The sequence below is a fragment of the Rana temporaria genome, chromosome 2 (assembly GCF_905171775.1).
Source record: "Rana temporaria chromosome 2, aRanTem1.1, whole genome shotgun sequence".
Classification (NCBI taxonomy): domain Eukaryota; kingdom Metazoa; phylum Chordata; class Amphibia; order Anura; family Ranidae; genus Rana; species Rana temporaria.
This window is the reverse complement of record NC_053490.1, coordinates 256029997-256052782: the sequence shown is the minus strand read 5'-3', so window position 1 is coordinate 256052782 and position 22786 is coordinate 256029997. Positions and strand designations below refer to the sequence as shown.

The 22786-nt window shown below is 40.3% G+C and overlaps 1 protein-coding gene across 1 annotated transcript in view; it reads right to left on the bottom strand.

Moving 5' to 3' along the window:
* VPS53 (VPS53 subunit of GARP complex) overlaps positions 1 to 22786 on the bottom strand; it is a 180348-nt gene that overhangs the window by 41071 nt on the left and 116491 nt on the right. Inside the window, exons 14-17 of the mRNA XM_040336799.1 lie at positions 18891 to 19133; positions 13522 to 13669; positions 11941 to 12023; positions 10967 to 11045 (exon numbers count right to left, since the gene is read on the bottom strand). Of these exons, the coding sequence (XP_040192733.1) occupies positions 10967 to 11045; positions 11941 to 12023; positions 13522 to 13669; positions 18891 to 19133 (553 nt within the window). The remainder of the gene's footprint in view (positions 1 to 10966; positions 11046 to 11940; positions 12024 to 13521; positions 13670 to 18890; positions 19134 to 22786) is intronic.

Here is a 22786-nt window from a genome sequence, read left to right as displayed (position 1 = left end):
ACACCCCCAAAACATTATATATTTCCTGAAAGCAGAGACTCCAGAGAATAAAATGGGGCAGATGCATTTTTTTTGTCATAGGATAAATTGCACTACTGTTCATCAAATCCTTATTTTCAGCAAATCTCCCCTCCCCAAAATGAATGTTAGTGCAACAAATACCATACAATACCCTTTTTTGTTAAAAAGATGACATTACATTGACTAAATAGATATATATATGTCAAGCCTCATAATTTCAAGTGAGCATGACGAAGTGAAAAATTATGGTGCCCAAAATTATTCATAAGCAACATTTTAAAGCTCAACAAATTAGAGTTAAAAGGAGTAGTCCAGCCTGAGCTCGTTTAGCTGGGCTTCTCCTCTGGGTCACAGGAGTGCAATTCATTTTGCACTCCTGTGACACGTTTTCAGCAGAGAGCGGTCTGAAGTCTGCTCTCTGCTGACGTCACACAGATCAGTCCAGGCACTGCGTCATCACGACAATGAAATCTGGATCCGCCAGGTGCCTGGACCGATGCCCATCTCAGTCACTCAGCAAGCTGCTGAGAGACTGAGACGGCCGATCCCCGCCCCTCCACAGCTCAGTGCTCCAATGAGCATGGAGGAGCAGAGAGGAGAGCTGCCGACTGTCCATCGGGAATCTGTGAGAACTGAACCATTGACGTCAGGGGAAAGATGCAGCATGGGACCACTGCTGCATCCACCTAGGCAAGTATGAAAGGGGAGAGGGGGGGGGGAAACAAAAACAACCCATACTTCTCCACGTATCTGTGGTCAAAATGTAAAATCATTGATTTCAGCATTGTATTTCATTTCTAGCCTGCTCTCATTACAAAAATGTGGAGGAAAGAGGCGTATCTAATTGCATTCTGACTGGCTGTTTCCTTCCGAGGTTTGACAGCTTGCTCCCCAGCAACCTCCGAATTCTTCCATTACTGGAGCTGCCACAGTGGACTGATAGCCGGGTCACAGGCAGAATGATTGCATAGAGAGCTCTCTCCAGTGGTTACTTCACACATCTGACATCTTTCTGAGTAACTGTTTATGCGATTTATTTGCCAACAACAAAACTGCTACACCAGGTGGTCACTTGGCACCTCTCTCCCCTTCCCTATTACTACTCTGAACAATCTTTAAGGTTGTAAACTCTATGAAGATTCCTCCACCCCATTTACTTCCTTGAATTCTGTGACATGTAGTCACTATGCCCTGTGTATAGGCACTGCTGTGTCACACATTTCACAGAGCCTGCCTTCTGACTACAGAGGAGTGGAGACAAGGATTTTCAGGAGGCAGAGTCAGTAGTGGAAACACTGCTTGCAGGCAGCAAGGTACCATGGGATATATAGTTCGTAGAAATAGAAAGTAAACACCAGAGGAAAAGCTGCAAAGCATGCAGGGAATCAAGTAGTGGAAAGAGAGGGCCAGAACTTAGGCAGAACTCACAATACAAAAATTTATTTTTAAAGCAAGCTTATATTGGATGCTAACTCTTGTTCGTATTTTTAATACAATGCTGATGTTATAAAATGAAAATGTATGCTGTGACCATAAAACCCCCTCAACAACGAATGCCTCTAGAATTATTTATCCTAGTGTAGTGTATGCAGCGATACCCAATTCATATGTGCGTTCACATGGTGGCAAAGTGGGATTGTTAAAAATTGTTTTGGATACTTGTAATTTATTTATCACGTCACTACTGCCATATGTTCATAAACTGTGGTGTAGTGGAAGTTTATTATTACACTGCTGTACTTTATATAAACTTCAGAAGAAAAAAAAAAACCTTGGGTGCACCTGTTAATGGTTGTGATCTGGGCCATTATTGCCTGGAGCAGAAAGGGTGAGCGCTACCATCAGGCCTGTGTCATGCCAACAGTAAACCATGCTGAGACCATTCATGTGTGGGGTTGCTTCTCAGCCAAGGGAATGGGTTCACTCACAATTTTGCCCAAGACCACAGCCATGAATAAAGAATGGCACAAAAACCTCCTCCAAGAGCCACTTCTCCCAACCACTCAAAAACAGTTTGGCGATGAACAATGCCTTTTCCAGCATGAAGAAGCGCCTTGCCATAAGGCAAAAGTGAAAACTAAGTGGCTTGGGGAATAACCCTGTCATTTTGGGTCCATGGGCAGGAAACTCCCCAGACCTTAATCCCATTTAAAACTCGTGGTCAATCCACAAGAGGCGGGTGAACAAAAAAAAAAAAAAAAAAGGTCAGAAATTCTGACAAACTCCAAGCATTGATTATGCAAGAATGGGCTGCCATCAGTAAGAATGTGGCCCAGAAGTTGATTGACAGCATTCCGGGCGAATTGCAGAGGTTTTCAAAAAGAAGGGTCAACACTACAAATATTGACTCTTTGCATAAACTTACTGTAATTGTCAAAAGCCTTTGACCCTTCTGAAATGCCTGCAATTACACTTCAGTATACCATAGTAACATCCGACAAAAATGATCCAAAAACACTGAAACAGCAGACTGTGAAAAAAAAATTGTGCCATTCTCCAAACTTTTGGCCACAGCTGTATACAGAACTACCTCACTGGAACATATGTTTGCTCTAGTTACAGTTTCTAGGTACTGAAGGGAACATGTCATTTTTTCCCCACAGACCACAGGGGCTCATGTCTCTTGAATGGACGTTGACTATGTGGACAAATGGCAGTAGGGTACTGTTAAATTGGTACTAAGCCCATAGATTTAGCATTCTAAAAAACAGTTATATTCTCGGCACATTGGGATGCTGTCACATTTGCTTGTGCTCTTAACCAAAAAGTGTCAAACCATCAAATGGCTGGAGTCATAATTGATCACTTGCGCAAAACCATGACAGTTGAAGATCAAACAGTGGCTAAAATTTTTTTTGGGTTAAAAGGATATGAGGGTTTAGTTCCACTCTAAAGCAGAACTAAACCCATCAGTTTAATAGTAAAAAAAATAGTTACATTCCTGGCATGCTGGGAATGATAGCCATCACATTTGCTTGTGTTCTTGACCAAACTGTCAAACCATGAAATGGCTGGTGTCATAACTGATCACATGTGCAGGACCATGGCAGTTGATCGGCTGAAATGTATAAGAGGGTTACGTTCTGCTTTAAGTCTGTGAGGCTGGTAATTGACCAAGATTAAAAAAAACACTGCATTACGAGAGTGCTTCCTGTTCAACCAAAGAGGCAAAGGGGCAATTGTCCCCATTATGTGTGTAAAAATAACAAATCTAAATGTAAATGTTCATCAAACAGTCACTTACAAGACGCGATGAAGCAAGATAACATTAACAGTAAATAATTTCAGGCCTCTGCAGCACAGAGGGATTATTTACAGTGTCAGTAATTACAATACCACAATTTATGTCACTTTCCTTTCCAGTTTACTTAATACCAAAATGTTTTTTTTGTTTTTTTACTGAACAAAGCGGTTGGAAAATAGCGGTGTAGCTAAGATCCAGTTTATCATCATTTTCTACTGCTTACAGAAGAAGCAGCATGAAAATCCATTAAGGGAAAGCAGAACTTTTCTGTGGCTGTTTTGTCCGTGTCAGAATACATTTTCTCATCAGACCTCAAACGATCTCCCCCTTGTGTGTTTTGCTTGGATGCATTCCAGATAGTTTTCAAATGGATAGAACTAACATGTATAACAAGAAGTCAGCAACTGCAATTGCTACCTGCTGATTGCAATTTGTCTCTACAAATGTAGCTTCCTGCCTTAGCAGAGACTATCAGATAGGGTGACTTTATCCAAGGAGTGGAAAGGGCAGTGGTTCCAAGTTCCACAAGTACCAGAAGGCCAACTAGGGCACTTCTGTGATGTTGCTATCCTTTCCAAATGTACCATTATTAAAGTAAAGTGATAGGCAGATAAATGAAAGGAGTGATCAGATTTTGTGTAGAGTATGAGACGCAAGATCCTGTTTATCTTGTTCCTTCCTTACATGAACTTTAAAACTGGCAGGCAGAAGTCAGACTCCACTTGGTGTATTTCAGATTATCTGTACCACCCCCCTTATACTAAGGTAATGCCAATCTGTCAATCAGTGCAAGATCATTTGCTCACAGATGGAAAGAGGAAAATAAAGTAGGCGCTAAAATTTACTGTAGCACTGAGACAGTATTAGGTGGTGGCCTCTAGTGTCTGTTGTAGTACTGTTGAAAGACAAATTGCTAGTTTCATTAGAAAGTTTGGTTCTACAGTTATGCCGTGTACAGACGGTCGTATTTTGTGATGAAAAAAAAAAGTTGTTTTTAAAAACGTCATTTAAAATGACCGTGTGTGGGGAAAACGTTGTTTTATGTCTTCTGAAAAACGACAAAAAAAAAAATTCGAGCATGCTTCAATTTTTTATGTCGTTTTTCAAAACGTTGTTTTTTGTGTCACTGTGTAGCTAAAACGACGTTTAAAACGACGTTTTAAAACCCGCGCATGCTCAGAAGCAAGTTAGGACACGAGTTTGAATGGAACAGAGTGCCGTCGTACGTGCTGAACGCAACCGCGCTTTGCTAGAGCTTTTGGAAAAAACGATGGTGTGTATGCTACGTCGTTTTTGAAAATGAAGTTTGAAAAACGTCGTTTTTTTTCATCACAAAAAACTACGTTTTTTTTACATCACAAAAAACGACCGTCTGTACGCGGCATAAGGCTTAAGACCTCATCAATGTTGCTGAAAATTACATCCGTCATGGGAGAAATATGGTGCGGACCAGTGCTGACCTCCTTCTGAAAATGCTAGTTGCTCGGCTGACGAGCTGGCTTCAATAATTCAATGGAGTTACCCCCCATGAAAAAGTAGGCAGCTCAGCAAATTTTGAGAAAAGTCAGAACTTTGTATCTGTATGTTGCTTTTTGGGTCAGCAATGCAAAGTAATAAAACAAACAAACAAACGGGTCATCTCGACAGTCCATGAACTAGAATTTAAGAGAGTTTAGCAATGATATTCACAATGTTATTAACATAAAAGGTTACCTTTAAGGGTTAAACCAGAGGCCAAGAAACAGATGGAAAAAAAAAATCCATTACTTTCTGGTCCAATCTGCTCCACAAGTTGAAAAGCTCTTAAAGGAGTTGTAAACCCTCGTGTTTTTTCACCTTAATGCATTCTATGCATTCATTTGAAAAACCTTCTGTCACTCAGCAGCCCACCAAGCCCCCGTTATACTTACCTGAGCCCTGCGTTTCTCACGACGGAAACGAGCAGACCAGCACGGTCCGGTGTCTTATGTCCTAATTGGATAGATTGATAGCAGCGCAGCCATTGGCTCCCACTGCTGTCAATCAAATCCAATGGCGTGGGCGCCGGGGCCGAGTTCTGCTTACTGTGTGAATAGAAGCAGAGCACGGGAGTGCGCCCACACAGGTGTCCACGAAGGAGAGCACTTCACCGACGGGGCACTTGAGAAGAGGAGGAACCAGGAGCGCTGCTGAGGGACCCCAGAAGAGGAGGATCGGGGAAAAACCAACTGCACAGCGGAGGTTAAACCCTGAACCTTTACAACCAAAACCCCTTTAAGCAAAATCTTCCCCCTCTACCTTTTCTCAAGTACAGCTTCCGATTGAGAAAGAATCAAAAAGGGACCAAAAATATTCTATGGCAACATGGTGCACATTGTTTAGGATTGTGATTGCATGGCTGACAGGCAGTCTGTGGTGGGGGGCGAAGACTTCAGAAACAGAGTTTATATACTGGATCTAAGGTGGAACTAAAGTGCTGAATTTTGCACATCTATATGAAACTTTGCTAGGTAATGTCAAACACATGATCTTAATGCAGTGTTAATGCACAGTAGCAGTTTATTTTTCCCCTAACATTTTCTAGCTCTTCATAATCTTTTCACAGGCACAAATTAAAAGAAAAAAAGAAGTGGTGGTATATATCCGAATATGGGCTTCCACTGTATTTATGCACTCCCTAAGAGCATAACATTTGAATTATACACATCCGTTTATGCAGAAAGACTGCTTTACAATGGCTTAATTCTCAGGAAAGGAAAGTAGCACTATGCAGAATGACAAAGCCATGCAGTCCCAGTGAATCACAATCTCAAATGCCTGCCTGCACGAGAAAGGGAGTCACCGCTCAAGGTAGGACAGATAATGAACCCTCACCGAATCTGAAGCCACAGGTGCTGGCAATGCATATCACAATGCAAATGAAGGGAGAAGTCTGGACAGCCGCACTCCAAAAGATGTCGCTTTTATTGTAAAAACAGGATCACAAAACACATGCCACAGCAAACGGGATACCACTGACGCGTTTCACACTATAACTTAGTGCTTGATCATAGCTATGATTAAGCAATGGTATAAATGTTTTGGCATAGCATCTGAACAGCATATATAGTATAATGTAATATAGAGTCCAATACTCACGGCTATGTGTTATTTTTTTTTACAACAAATGCATGTCAAAGTAGACGAAACATCAGATCTCGGGTCCGCTGGACTGCAATTTGATGCCTATGTAGTAGAATGTAGGTAAAACTACAATTATTGGGTAACTGGATGGTCTTAATGTATGAACATACATGCCACAATGGCTGTGGCTATGTAGAAAGAGGAAGTGCAGATCATGTAGCCGAGACCGAGCAACGTATCAATGCTCACAGGGATCATCGGATGATGGAGACATAGATATCTAGTGTAAGACATAAAAATAGGACAATATATATATATTTCTGAGTATTGATACTCAGGACATACATACATACATACATACATACATACATACATACATATATATATATATATATATATATATATATATATATATATATATATATATATATATATATATATATATATATATATATATAGTCCTATTTTTAGGTCTTACACTAGATATCTATGTCTCCATCATCTGATTATCCCTGTGAGCATTGATGCGTTGCTCGGTCTCAGCTACATGATCTGCACTTCCTGTTTCTACATAGCCACAGCCATTGTGGCATGTATGTTAATACATTAAGACCATCCAGTTACCCAATAATTGTAGTTATACCTACATTATACTATATGGGCATGAAATTTCAGTCAAGCGGACCCCGAGATCTGATGCTTCGTCTACTTTGACATGCATTTGTTGTAGAAAAATAACACAGAGCCGTATTAGACTCTATATTACATTATACTATATATGCTGTTCAGATGCTATGCCAAACCATTTATATGTAAATGTTTTTCAAAATCATTTAAATTGCTACAGGGTTGATGTATTCTTTATTTTCTTTGATAGAATAATAACAGACTGCTTATACAAAATCCCTGAAGAAGGAAGTTTATATGTTTACTTTTACCCTAAAAAAAAAAGTTGTCCCCCCCCCCGAAACATGTTGGGAACTTTGGTCAACACACCCTACTTATTTGACTTAATGTCTGGAACCTGGGTGTGTCCCAATAATATTGGCAGCTGTACAATTGTTGGCACTTATTCTAAATTGTTGTTTTTAGGAGTTTTTTTAAATGTAATTGTGATAAAAAATGTTTACACTTTTATACTATATCTCTTTTGGTATATCCTGACCTACTTCTAGCCTGTCCGTACTATCCAGGGGTATTCCTTCCAAATTTCAACTGAGAAGGTCATAGAAAGGTGGTCTTTCCCAATAGTCTCCCATAACCATGTTTCTGCAAATGCTATAGAATTAGTACCTTCAGCATGCTCTGGGAGACCCACCAGCCTGATATTAATAGGTCGAAGGCGGTTTTCCAGATCTTCTAACTTACGAGTGTTGGTGTCAGATATTTTACTTGCCTCTTTGACATATTTACCCAGTGACTGGGATGTGTCTTCTAGCTCTTTAAAACGACCTTCCAGAGCAGCATGTCATTCCTGTATTTTCTGTACATCTTGATGAAGAAAAATAAATTCCTCTTTAAGTCCTTGCACTTGGCCGGTTAAGTTGCATAAAGAGTGTTGGCATTGTTGCACCACTTTTAGCACATCTAAAAAGGTGGGCTCTGGTGATGTTGATGTTAATGTGTATAGACTATAAGACTGTTTATCGATATGCTGTCCTGCATTCTTGTCCATTTCTTCCACATCACCTCTCTTTTGTTCCGAATATTTATGTAGAATAGCTGTATTCGTTTTGGTGCAAGATTCTTCCAGCTCTTCACTGGCAACATGCTGAGAAGCTTCATTTTCACCATCTTCTGATGTCAATGCAAATTTTGAAATTTAACGCCTTGCACTTGCTGAAAAAGTCCACTAGCATCTTGAATGGGAGTTGTGGCATTGTACAACCCCTGTCCATCTTTGTCTTGTCAAAAAAAAAAAAACACCAAAAGGGCAAAAGCACATAATGTTTTCCTCTTCCTTCTCCCCTCCTCTTCTCCTTGACACGTTCCTCTTTTCTTTTTCCTTCCTCCCCTCTTTCATTTCAAAGTTTTCTTTTTTTTTTTTTTAAGTTTTATGGTTTTATTTCCACTTCTTTTTTTTGTTTTGTTTCCCTTCCCTTTTGTAATTACCTGTTATTTAATATTAAATTAATGCTACACAGTTCTGCTTCTTAACAGTTTTCTCTCCTTAGCTCTCAAATTGCTGACTATTATCAATAGTAACCAGTCGTTCCAGCCGAGACTCCACGAGCACCTCCGGCCACAACTCCCGACACCATCGAGTCACAGATAGAGTGCCAGCGTCACACCTAGAGCCTCACTGATGTATCCTGAGGCTCACCTGAATGTTCCCGATTCCAGCCAGTGTCAGCCAAGCTTCAGCCGAGGATTGCCGACACTCCTAGCTTCACAGTCCCAGCACCAGAAAACAAAGAGGATATCCAAGGATGTCTGTCAAAGTCTTGCCAGCTACCACCCGGAGAGAACAGTAAATGGCAATGGATAGAGGGAGGCGGGGGGGGAAGGAGATGATATGCAGATGGTATGCATCTGCATACAACAGGTGTAATTGTTGGGAGTCAATCAAATCAATCAGGATATTTAGCAAAGTGGAAGAGCCGGAGCTTGCCCAACCCACGTCCACTCACATTACTGACTCACTAAGATTTTAGTTTATTATTTTAATGTAAAAAAATTAAGCTTTACAACCACTTTAACCACTTAAGAACCGGACCATTATGCAGCTAAAGGACCTTGCCCCTTTTTGTGATCCGGCACTGCATCTCTGACAATTGCGCGGTCATGCGACGTGGCTCCCAAACAAAATTGGCGTCCTTTTTTTCCCACATATAGAGCTTTCTTTTGGTGGTATTTGATCACCTCTGTGGTTTTTATTTTTTGCGCTATAAACAAAAATAGAGCGACATTTTGAAAAAAATGCAATATTTTTTACTTTTTGCTATAATAAATATCCCCCAAAAAAAGATATAAAAAAAAATAATTTTCCCTCAGTTTAGGCCGATACGTATTCTTCTACCTATTTTTGGTAAAAAAAAAATCGCAATAGGTGTTTAACGATTGGTTTGCACAAAATTTATAGCATTTACAAAATAGGGGATAGTTTTATGGCATTTTTATTAATAATTATTTTTTACTACGGCGATCAGCGTAGTAAAGCGATTTTTTTCTTGACTGCGACATTATGGCGGACACATCGGACAATTTTGAAACATTTTTGGGACCATTGTCATTTTTACAGCAAAAAGTGCTATAAAAATGCGTTGATTTCTGTGAAAATTACAATTGCAGTTTAGGAGTTAACCACTAGGGGGCGCTGTAGGGGTTAAGTGTGACCTCATATGTGTTTCTAACTGCAGGGGGCAGGGCTGGACTTGTGACGTCATTGATCGTCTTTCCCTAGATCAGGGAACAGACGATCAGTGACACTGCTACTGTGAAGAATGGGGAAGGTGTGTTTACGATCGCGGGACACCGGCGGCGATCGGGTCCCGCAGCCACGGAGCTTCGGACCGGGTCGCGGGCGACCTACGGCTGGGCACTTAAAGGGGACATACCCTTACGTGATTGTGCCCAGCCGTGCCATTCTGCCGACGTATATCGGCAGTAGGTTAAAGAATGGTTTCCAATGCATTGCAAAGACATAAACAAAATAATGTATGTTTTATTTTTAATTTATAACAATGTATTGCAGATTTAAAATATAGGGCAAATGTTACTATTAGCTTACCATGAATATCTACAACCTTTATCAAAAGCCTGTAAATGCTTGAAATGTGCCCCCAACTGTCTTACGATATAAATCAGTGATCTCCAAGCTGCGGACCGAGGACCAGATGTGGCCCTTGAGGCACTATTCCCTCTATGGACACCAACGATGAGGCACGATTCCTTTCACTGACACTAACAACGGGGCAATATCTCCCCCTTGACGCCAACAATGGGACACTGTTCCTTCCACAGACAATAGGACAGAATTACTCCCACTGACACCAATGTCGGGGAATCATTGCTCTTACTGACACCAACGATGATGCACTGTTCCTATCACTAATGATAATGATGGGGCATTATTCCTCCTCCTACTGACCACCAAGCCTGACTCCCAATGATGCTGGGGCATTTTCTACTCTGACTGGCCAGTCTGGCCCCTCTAAAATCTGGAAAACAGTAAAGTGGCCCATTGTTTTGGAAGTTTGGAGATCCCCGATATAAATAAAGGAATATATAGATTGACCCCATTTATAATTAATGACAAGCATTCCTGGGATGGCTAGCAGATAATTAAACAAAGAAAAGGAATCCGCATAATTGGCTTCAAGCGAAGGTAAGGAGAATGTGCTCCAGATAGGGAAGACCAGTTACGGTCAGTGCAAAGTCCTGGGTGTGACCAAGACTGGAAAAAAAGGGAGAATCTCTCAGTGGGGACAGACACCTCGATGGGCTAGGTAATCCACCCACTTTCTAACCAGAATGAAACAAAACAAACAAAAAAAATAATAATTCTTCAGACACCAATCATACCTTTAGGAACTTTAAAATATAACTAAGCTCATTGAACCTAGGCAGCAAGGGTAAATAATCCACACTCGTACATACCTTGCTCATTGCAGTAAGTGCAGGATCACAAGCAGAATCTAAATCTTGCACAAGCAGCTGAATACTATTTGAAATTACACTGAAACATAAAGACAGTACATGTTATTATTTCACCAAGAAATGTTACATAATACTGAAAACCCCCAAAAACAAAAAAAATAGCTTGTTAGTTAATTGCCACATTATGTATACATGTTTAACTCCCTATGTTTAAATGAGGTCTATAAAGATACATCATTTACATATCTTTCATGATCAACTTATGGCACGTAAACCACAAAGGCTAAAAAAAAATAATGATCCCAGCCTGTTGGATGCCATAGATCCATCAGTATCTTCGCTATTCATTAAACATGACATTAGCTATTCTGAGAAAATGAGTCATGAAAAACTCAAAGGGGGATATTCATTTTAACAATCCTGACAAACCAACACATTTTCAGCAATAGAATACAATTGGAAATACAAAGAATGGACACTTACATTGTACCCTAAATGACACATTCAACAATGCTTTTGTATGCATGGCAATGATATGTTGATCAATTGTGTCCATTCAAGAAATAAAGAGTGATTTAGGGTGGTTTTCCTACAATATATTTGATATGTGAAGATGGATTTTTATATATGTGTACACTTCTAGAAAGTAAAATATGCAGCACAAATAAATGTTGGTACCTACTATTTTTGCAAGCTCACCTTTTGCCATGTAGAAACTATATCTAGAACCCATAATTGATGTGTTACAAGCAGCAACATACCAAATGAAAGAAAATGTACCAACAGCTGTTAGATGTGTAAGAAGGCTATGTAAGGTCTATCAATTATTAACACCTGACTTGTGCTGCTAGGTGGAGGTACTAACCACTTAGCCACAGTGCTACCCACACACTGCTTATCACATAGCGATTTCCAATATTTTTGAGGCCTCAGTAAAATATAACTAACAAAAGAGAGAATGTGTGCAAGCTTACGTGCTAAAAGTATCCATCTCTGCGGTCAGGTTTATCCTTTCTGTCAGTGTCACATCTACTTTTTCTTTTAGCTTCTCTTCCAGCTATCAAAAAAAGGGAAGTATAATGGTTTTAAACCAAATAATATGTAAATATTTTAAAAGTTTACAAGTTCATAAACTGATATTTTATATCACATTTGATAATCTTCTATAGAGCTTTATATGAAATCATCATTATACATATAAAACAATAAAAAGTGGTGCATCCACAACACCTAGGCCCAGATCCACGAAGAAGTTACGTCGGTGTATCTATTGATACGCCGCGTAACTTCTAGGATGCTCCGGCGTATCTTTGTTTTGTATCCACAGAACAAGATACGCCTGAATGTGGGGTAGATCCGAGTGACGTACGTCTTAGTACGCCGTCGGATCTAAGGTGCATATTTACGCTGGCCGCTAGGTGGCGCTTTCGTTGATTTCCGCGTTGAGTATGCAAATTAGCTAGATACACCAATCCACAAACGTACGTTCGCCTGACGCATTTATTTACGTTGTTTACGTAAGGCTTTTTTCGGCGTAACGTTACCCCTGCTCTGTTAAGTATGGACGTCGGGCCAGCGTAGAATTTTCCGTCGTTTGCGTAAAACGTTCGCGAATAGGGCTTTGCGTAAATTACGTTCACGTCGTCTAGGCATTGAGCGGGCGTAATTAAATTTGAAAATTCGACGTGATACTGAGAATGCGCCGTACGAAAAAACGTCATTTACATGGGGTCAAGCTTATTTTACATAAAACACGCCCCCCTGTTCATCATTTGAATTCTGCGCCCTTACGCCGGGGGATTTACGCAACGCCGCCGTAACTTTAGAGGCAAGTGCTTTGTGGATACAGCACTTGCCTCTCAAAGTAGTGGCGGCGTAGCGCAACTACGATATGCCTGCCTAAAATTACGCCGCTGACTGTGGATCTGGCCCCTAGTTTACAAACCTTGCTGGGCTTTCTAGTAAAGAAAGCCCAGTATTGTCAGTAAACTTGGAAGAACTGTGAGCAATGAGATTATTAAATTAGTAAGGATGGGTAAAGAAGACATAAAGCTTCAATAAATACAAAATTGAATGCACCATTATCATTTATCTTTACACTTTTACCTACACAAAAATGTGTAATTGTGTGATCTTAAAGCTGGCCATACACAAGTAGAATGTTTGTTCAATTTTCTAATAGTTAGCAGGTTAAGGGACAATCATTCCAACCGCCTTGACAAGAAATGTATAAGAGCAGGATGAAAATTTATATTTAATTCATTCCAAAATCAAATGTTAAAAGCAAACTAAATCAAAGTACTTTCAAATGACATTCATCTACCAAATTTAGATATTTCCACCTACCTCAAGTGAAAATTACAAAATATATGTAGAATTTTGAAGTTAGTGGATTAAAAATATATACCTTCTTAGAAATAAACTGTATATATAGAGAGAAAACATTTTACAAAGCGATCCTTCCCTTTGAGAGCAATACAAAATGAAGACATGATCTCAAGAAGGTGAAAGACTAGACCAGCTTGATAATAAGTCAATTAAAGTCTGCCACTCACTTGCTGTGTTGTAGCCAGGCAGTACTCTGCCGTACTCAGTATACTGCATATCAGGCACAGCTCTTCGGTGGTGAATTTGGCAACTTCTGAGCCTTCTTTCTCCTTCAGAAGACTGGTGATAGTAAGGCCTGTGCTGCTACTACTTGTTCTGAATAAATGCACAAAAATCAAATAATGCAACATATATAAATCATAAACAAAGTACTTGAAAACTGAAAAAAAAATAAACAAAGCAGTGTTATACAAGAAAAATATAGACAAAAGGTGAAATGAAACCGTGTACTAGTAATGAATTCAAGCACACAGCAGAATCTTCACTCAATTTATCCTAATCAGAATTCTTGGTAATCCACTGAAGCCAAGACACACACAGACCTCCTCACAGAGTCAGAAGGGCATTTCCTCCATGTGCTATGTAACATCCACCACCAATCACATGCAGACTTTGAAGGCAGAACTGAATCTGACTGGTGGCATCACAAGTAGGCACCTGATTACTCATTTAAAGGTCTGAGATGGACTGATGCTTTATAGAAATATCTGGATGGAAAGAGGGAAAGTACAATCTCTCCCATAGCAATAAGAGTGAATGTATCCACCGACTGGGCTCAGAAAATCCCAATTGTAGCATTGTTGTTTCTATCTCACTGAATCAGGGACAGGTGGGTGGCAGGGGGTAGTAAAGGCACAACAAGCTACAAAACAAGTGTGATTTCATAAAATGTTTACTCATATTTTAATCACATCATTAAATATAAATGACAGTAAAACACTGGCAATCTGATAAACAAAAGTACATAACCAAAAGGAGAAAAGTTAACCTTCCACTCTCCTGATGTGCATACTTGAGAGGACAATCACTAAGCTTGAGCATGGTCATGTGAAGGGTTCCTGGATGTTATCTCCTGTCCAAGTTCCTACACCAGCAGACAACAACCAACACTGGAGCCATAGTGGGCATACATCAGGGGAGTAAGGGCAAATTAACTCTCGCCCTTTGAATACTTTTGCACGTACTCAATGCAATGCATGGCTTGTTTTTGCTTGGATTAGGGTATTGACACCCCTTTGGAACTTTGGTAAACCATTCTGAGCGTCCTTTGGATTCATATTGGATAGATTTGTGGGTGCCTTAAATTTCTGATCCTGACTCAAGCTGGCCACAGATGGGCAGGCTGATTGTACCCAAGTCGATCCATTGATCAAATTGGGTACAACCAGCATGCCATGTGCGTAATGCCATATATAACAATAATCACTGTGTTCTGGCAGGGACAATAATTGCATTATCTATTTCCAGCTTTAGCAGTCTCTATGTATATTTGTCCCAAATGCTGCAAAGAATACTAAGAGTATGTTGCCCTACGAAACTCCAAAACTACATACAAAATTTAAAATGTAGATCTATAGTTTAAGATAGACAAATGTAAATAAATGCCTTGCACTTGTCCATCAACCTACAGGTCTCTAGAGTGCACACAGCAGCTTTGTCCAGCTCTGAGATCTCCCCGTCAGTACCACAGACAAGCATAGGGAAATACCCAACTCACAAGGAGCTTTCAGAGCAAGAAGCTGCAGGAGGAAAATAGTAGGAATGCGACTTTGAACCTGTTAATCTATGAACTGAAGCGACTTTGTAGGATTGTCAGAATTATAAACCGTGTATAAAGCACAGGCCGTAGATGGAGAAATTAAACAGCAAGTAAAATTAGGTCAGTGAATGTCATTTTATGCCAGAAAGACACCATGAAGCCTGTTTGGCAGATAGTTTACATTTCAGTAAAGCGATCCCATCTATTCATTTCCTCAAACTTGTAAACAAGTGAACCTTATTTTTAGAGAAGAAAGAGTATCTTTCCTTCTTTGTGTCCAGCACATATTTCTTTTGGAAGCAGCTGCCGTTATTAAAAGACGAAGGAAAGCATAGCCCAGGTATGCCTTTCTCAGTCTGCAAGAAGGAAAATTCGTTTCAGGACTTTCTCAGCAGAAAGGAATCCAATGGTGTCTTGTTGCAGGCAGAAAAGAAATATACACCTTTCCAAGCAGCACAATAATCCTTACATTCCCTCCTCCTCCCCGACAGGAATAACAATTTATTGGGCTGCAGGGCTACCACCACTACTACTACATTTAGCAACAGACTCCATGTGTGCACATGAAAGCAGCAATTCATCTGTAGGAAGCCCAGCTGAAAAGATGACTTCCTTACTGGTCTGTACACATGTGGGGAATTTACAAGCTAGCGGAGCAATGAGACATTAATAAGATGGCACACATCTAAGTCTTTGCTAGTCAAGAAATTCACACACCACTGCTAATCTACTGCTTATTTTCCACTCTCAGACCCTCCCCATGTAGAAGTTCCGAGTCTGAAATCAACCAGAGGTTGCAGTGATTGTTTAAGCAGGCACCAACCTGGATAGGCAAGATGACAGGTTTTAATGTAAAGAAGGTAATTCTCCCCTCTTTTTCTCCAAAAAGCAAACTCTTGCTTCCAACTCCCACTGTACCTTTTTGCTGTTGATCAACAATGTTATGTGGTTTAATATGTCATATCTACAATTGTTATTGTTGTGGGCTGTATTCAAAAGGGAGTACAGCAGTGTAGAACCACAAAGGGACAGAAAAGTTCAGTAATCTATTTTTGAAAATAATATTCCAGGTGGCTTCTTGAGACCTTTATAGTAAAACCAAAGGGCCTTTTCTCTTACAGATCTAGGATTTTTTAAAGGTGAATATACACTAGCAGAATTGTGTTTGTCATTTTTTGTTGTAAGAAAGCTTGGTCATTTTTCGAATCACTAGTGGGGTCCAATCAATGTTTATTTTTGACCACAGTAACAAGAAAAGTACGAAGTAGCAGAAAATGTGGTGTTTGTTCAGTAAAGTTCATTTATTTCAAAATCAAAATGGTAAATGAATTTTAAACTACTTTTAAACAACATTCAAATGTACTGAGAATTCTTTATGAATGTTTGTACAAATTTTCTTTGATCCCAATAAAGCAGCAGACCTTCACCTGTCATATTGTGCTGCCCTACCTCCTTCCTCTTATAAAATTGGACATTTTTCTTTTTTTTACAAAGTACTTTATTTGTGTTGCAAAGCAGCACTTCTATGCCTCTCCCAGGGCTGAAGTGGTTAAAGATAGCATTTAATTCCATTACTTTTTTTTAGCCCTGTGTTCCCTTATATATAGTACTTTTGAAGAAACCTTTTTCAAGCGGGTACATATAAGAATACATTGGGCCAGATTCACATAGAAATACGACGGTGTATCTCCTGATACACCGTCGTACCTCTGAGTTGTGCCGGTCGTATCTATGCGACTGATTCATAGAATCAGTTACGCATAGATATGCCTAAGATCCGACAGGTGTAACTGTGTTATACCATCGGATCTTAGGCTGCAATTCCTGGCCGGCCGCTAGGTGGCGTTTCGCTTTATTTACGCGACTATTATGCAAATGAGGAGATACGCGGATTCAGAAACGAACGACCGCCCGGCGTTTTTTTTTTTTGATGTTTGCGTTCGGCTTTTTCCGGTGTATAGTTACCCCTGCTTCTATGAGGCGCAGCCAATGTTAAGCATGGCCGTCGTTCCCGCGACCAAATTTGAATTTTTTACATCTTTGCGTAAGTCGTTCGCTCATACGGATGGACGTAATTTACGTAAACGTCGAAACCAATGACGTCCTTGCGACGCCATTTGGAGCAATGCACGCTTGGAACATCTAAAGATCCGCTAACCTATGTGAATCTGGCCCATTGTATCAGTTTTGTACTATTCCATAATCCTTAGCAGGAAAACTGAATAAAAGACATCCATCTTCCTAGGATACTAGCAAAAAAAAAAAGGCACACTGATAGTAGGAAGGATTATGTTGAGTTGACCCACATTTTTTTTTTTAAAGCTACTATCCCTTAATCCTGTACAGGTATAACCCAAAAGGTAAGACTTCTTGTGTCTTTCAAAAAGCGAGGAAGGAAATATATTTCCTTCAGGAAATAATTGCATTTTTGTAGGCAAGCTTCAGTCTAGCAAGCTATTCCGACAAAAGCAGGACAGGTCTTTGTGCAGATCTCTGAAGAGATTTGCACTCTTCTCGGAAATCCTCTCAACGTCAGCAATACATGGAAGTCGTATTTGTTCAATTTGTAAATGACTTGATCAGTTAACCATTAGAGCTCCTACACTGTCACTCCTATGGTTACAGACATGGATTCCTGGTAAGGCCATTTACATCTATTAGGAGTCCAACCTTTGGTGTCCTCTAAGGAAAAAATGTGTAGGCCATTTCAAACTTTGTATTAAAGTATTTACTGTAATGATTCAAGTCCCATGAATGGTCTATTCCTTTACCTATAACCGTTCAGGATTATCTCATCACAAGCACTGGAGAAGATGAGGTTCAAAACGGATCAGATGAACAAACTAGAAGGTTTATTAAAACCAGCCCTCTGAAATTAAATTTATTGCAACCTATGAAATACTGTATAATTCTTTGCCAAATGCTATATGAAAGATGACCCTAGGCAAATAATAAAATATGCTTTACTTTGCTGATTTATATCCCCCAACGTAAAGAATTTTTTTTCCACCGAAAGTGAAATTACCTGTAATATATCTTTACACTGACTTGAGATATTCAACATGAAAGTTGATATAATGCCTGCAGTGGATGTGGCATCCAGTAAGAAGATAGGCAGAAATCAGGGCAGTGTTTTTTAGTACTTACATTTTATTTTTTACAAGAACTCTAATGCCCTGTACACACGATCGGTTCATCCGATGAAAACGGACTGATGGATTTTTTCATCAGATATCCGATGAAGTTGACTTTCATAAGTCTTGCCTACACAGCATCAGTAAAAAATCCGTTCGTGTCAGAACGCGGTGACGTAAAACACGACAACGTGCGGAGAAAAATTAAGTTCAATGCTTCCGAGCATGCGTCGACTTGATTCTGAGCATGTGTGGATTTTTAACTGATGGACGTGCCCACAGACGATTGTTTTTTTAACCATCAGATAATTTTAAAACAGGTTCTAAGTTTTTTCACCGATGGGAAAAAAAACGATGGGGCCCACACACGATCGGTTCGTCTGATGAAAACGGTCCTTCGGACCATTTTCATCAGACTTACCGATCGTGTGTACGCAGCATAACAGTGTTTTTTTTTTTTCCGGCTAGAGCTAGTGCAAGATCAATCAATATTGCCTAACTGTACTCAACCAATACAGACTGGTTTTACATGCAAATGGTCACATTTGTTGCTCTTTAAAGCGCAAATCTTTGCAGGGTTTTGTTGACCGAACCAAACAGAGAATACTACACTAAATTAATAATGGTAAAATTAGACACTTACTTGGGGAGATTACCAGAAAGAATTTTCAGGGCATATTCCCGCAGGTACTTCTGGAATATAGTGGAAAGGGCAATCATTGGCTCCCCTGTGCTAAGCTGGGAACACTGCACCATACACTTTTTGTAGTACACAAACAAGTCTGCACAGCTTGGCAACACAGCTCCAGCATCCTCCGATGTAGATTTTGGTGGACCTTGGGCCTTGAAATCCCCAGCAAACCGGTCAATTAACTCACCGAGATTCCTAGATTAAAAAACAAGTGCCACAATTTAGCTGATGGGAAACATAATACAACATAAAATGCAAACTTGGTTATCGTGTCAATATATCTTTTATCTCCGAGTCCACACGGTAAGAGATTGGCTGGGGAGGAGTTAGCCGAATGTTGGGGAGGAGCTAGCTGATTCAATAGAAACTGGACAGCTTCTGTCGAAAGGGCTGATCGAAAAAGGTCTGTTGATCGGAATACGATCAGTGCTCTTAGCCAATTGTTATCCCCCTGGCAGAACACAATAGCTCAGCAGGGGTGATTGCTGTACTAACATTGCATCGTTAGTACAGCAGCTCCTCCCAGGTGCTTCAGGTTGTTTTTGTTCAGCCTGCTGGGTAGAACGAAAAAAAAAAAATTGTGTGTACCAGGCAAACATAAGCTTTTAGCAAGCATGGGTTTTTAGCAAACATAAGCTTTTAGCAACCATGTGTTTTAGCAAACATAGGCTATAGTAAACATAGGCTTTTAGTAAACCTAAGCTTTTAGCAACATAAACTTTTTAGCAACAGAAGCTTTTTAGCAACAGAAGCTTTTTAGCAAACATAAGCTTTTCGCTTTCAGCAAGCATCTGGCAAGCATAAACTTAACAAACATACGTTTTCAGCCCAGTCTGCAAGTATGCACCTGTTCAACTGCACCAGGCGCCATACTAGTTTTGTGTCAAATGCACATTATTCTCGAGACACACAACTTTAAAATGCACTTCTAGGGGTGTATCGACTTACAGTTGTACAGGCCCCGCAGTTTAAGCAGTAAGTATGCAGTATATAATCATGACTTGTCTGGCCAGAGTTCTCCCATAGTAAGTACTCATACTTCACTAGTATCCATGGGCTGCTGTTATGTCTCAAGAGGCCCAGCTGAATCTGCTGAGCACACGGCCAAAATGGCCACCCCTCCACTTCCTGCCTATAAAGAAATATGCCCCTGCTACTGAGAACACACCAGACAGTCAGATCTTTTTATAAAGAGAAACTGAAAACAAATGCAGACTTACCATTCCTGCTGCAGGACTCTAAACATAACAGAGTCCAATCTTCACCCATCACGGCAAGCTTTGTCATAAAAGACCTTCAGGGACTAGTCCCCCTTAATGTGGGGTCCACTACCCTGGACCTGCATAGCACCCTGCAGGAAAGCCCCTTGGTCAGAAAAACACTGCACAGGACTCCATTATGCAGGGTCCAGCACCATAAGGCTGCATTACAGGCAAAACCTGGAGAAATCTTCTCTCCTGTCCAATGAGGCTTGGGTACCATCCATTTTGGCTGACAGCTCTTTCAAATAGATCTGAATGAAGTCCATGATGCTAAATAGAACCATCCAGACCTCCAAGTATGCTCCCAAAGCACATGTATCACATCAATGACTACCACCTTACAGACACTGGCACAAAACTGAAGTGCTTCCTGTGTAGGAGGGGTTAAATAGGGGAGGACTCCCTGTTTGATTGTTCTGATTGATCTTCCAGTGTCCATTCACCTATAGGTGGTGTATAATTTCTTACATTAAACTTTAAACCTTTTTTCAATAAAGGTGGTAGTAGTAATCTGTTCCAATAGGAATAAAAAAGTGTTGTAAATGAAATGTATAAATTATCACTTTAATTTTCTTTTTAAAACTTACTAGACTATCCTGCTGCCATAAAAAAGAAAGACTCAATAACAACGGGGCCAGTCATTTTCCACATGGCAGAGTAAGCATGAACTTAACGCATTCATTTTCCATAGACGTCAAAAAACTAATTTGTGTGGAAAAGAATCAATCTTCCCATCTGCGATTAAATAAAAACCATGCCTAGATTTAGATTTTCTATTCGGAGTAAAATATTTGGCTGCTGCCTATCACACATCTCAAAATTAGAGAAGAAAAAAAAATATATAGAATTTTTGTACTCATCATAAAAAGCCAACTCTGAGTTCGCTGGAGCTCTTTAACCTTCAGGTTATACTCTCACCTACAGGGAAATTGGACACTGGCAAACAAAAACAAAACAATTGGCCAGCGATAGATATCTACTCCCTGCTACCACGCCTCAGTTTCCTAAACCAGGAGTGTGCTCCAAGAAAAGGATTTTTACAAAAAGAGTACAATAATCCTATTTTCTATCTCTTCAATTGAGGGACATCGGAAGTTTTTTTTCATTTTGGACGACTAAAAGTAGTCCAGCTGAGGGGTGGGCAACACAACAAGCAGAAGCTGGCACAAGATGGGGCTCAACATCCACCTGGTAGAACTTGGAGAACCCTTGAATAGAAGACCATGTGACAGCTTTGCAGACATAGGGAATAGTTTCTCAATGCCAAAAAGCCCAAGAAGCGCTCAGAGGTCTGGTAGAGTGTGCCTTAACAGCAAAGAGTTGAACCTGATCATGAGTCCAAAAGCTTGAAAGATGGTCTGTCTGAGTCACCTAGAGATGGTGGAACATGAAGCATGTGCACCCTTTTTAGGGTCCATCTGAAATGATAAAAAGTGAATACAAATAAAAAGTGTCTTTCTGAAAAAAGCAGAGGCTAAGATAGGTTTGCACAGCTCCAATCACAAAAAAAACAAAAGAGGGAAATGTCCTTGTGTTGAACTGGAGTCTGACAGAAGAGAAAAAACAATGTTCTATTTTAATGGTCTCCAAACTATGACCTGGGGGTTGGGATGTGGCCCTTTGATTGCCTTCATCCAACCCTTGGGGTACTATTTGCCCACCTACTGTATCTCACAAAAGTGCGTACACCCCCTCACATTTTTGTAAATATTTTATTATATCTTTTAATGTGACAACACTGAAGAAATAACACTTTGCTACAATGTGAAGTAGTGAGTGTACATCTTGTATAACAGCGTAAACTTGCTGTCCCCTCAAAATAACTCAACACACAGCCATTAATGTCTAAACGGCTGGCAACAAAAGTGAGTACACCCCTAAGTGAAAATGTCCAAATTGGGCCCAAAGTGTCAATATTTTGTGTGGCCACCATTTTCCAGCACTGCCTTAACCCTCTTGGGCATGGAGTTCACCAGAGCTTCACAGGTTGCCACTGGAGTCCTCTTCCACTCCTCTATGACGACATTGCGGAGCTGGTGGATGTTAGAGACCTTGCGTGTCTAAGGATGCCCCACAGATGCTCAATGGGGTTTAGGTCTGGAGACATGCTTGGCCAGTCCATCACGTTTTCCCTCAGCTTCTTTAGCAAGGCAGTGGTCATCTTGGAGGTGTGTTTGGGGTCAATATGTTGAAATACTGCCCTGTGACCCAGTCTCTGAAGGAAGGGGATCATGCTGGGCTTCAGTATGTCACAGTATGTGTTGGCATTCAAGGTTTCCTCAATGAATTGTAGCTCCCCAGTGCCGGCAGCACTCATGCAGCCCCAGACCATGACACTCCCACCACCATGCTTGACTGTAAGCAAGACACACTTGTCTTTGTACTCCTCACCTGGCTGTCACCACACACGCTTGACACAATCTGAACTAAATAAGTTTATCTTTGTCTCATCAGACCACAGGACATGGTTCCAGTAATCCATGTCCTTAGTCTGCTTGTCTTCGGCAAACTGCAGGCTCTCTTGTGCATCATCTTTGGAAGAGGCTTCCTTCTTGGACGACAACAATGCAGACCAATTTGATGCAG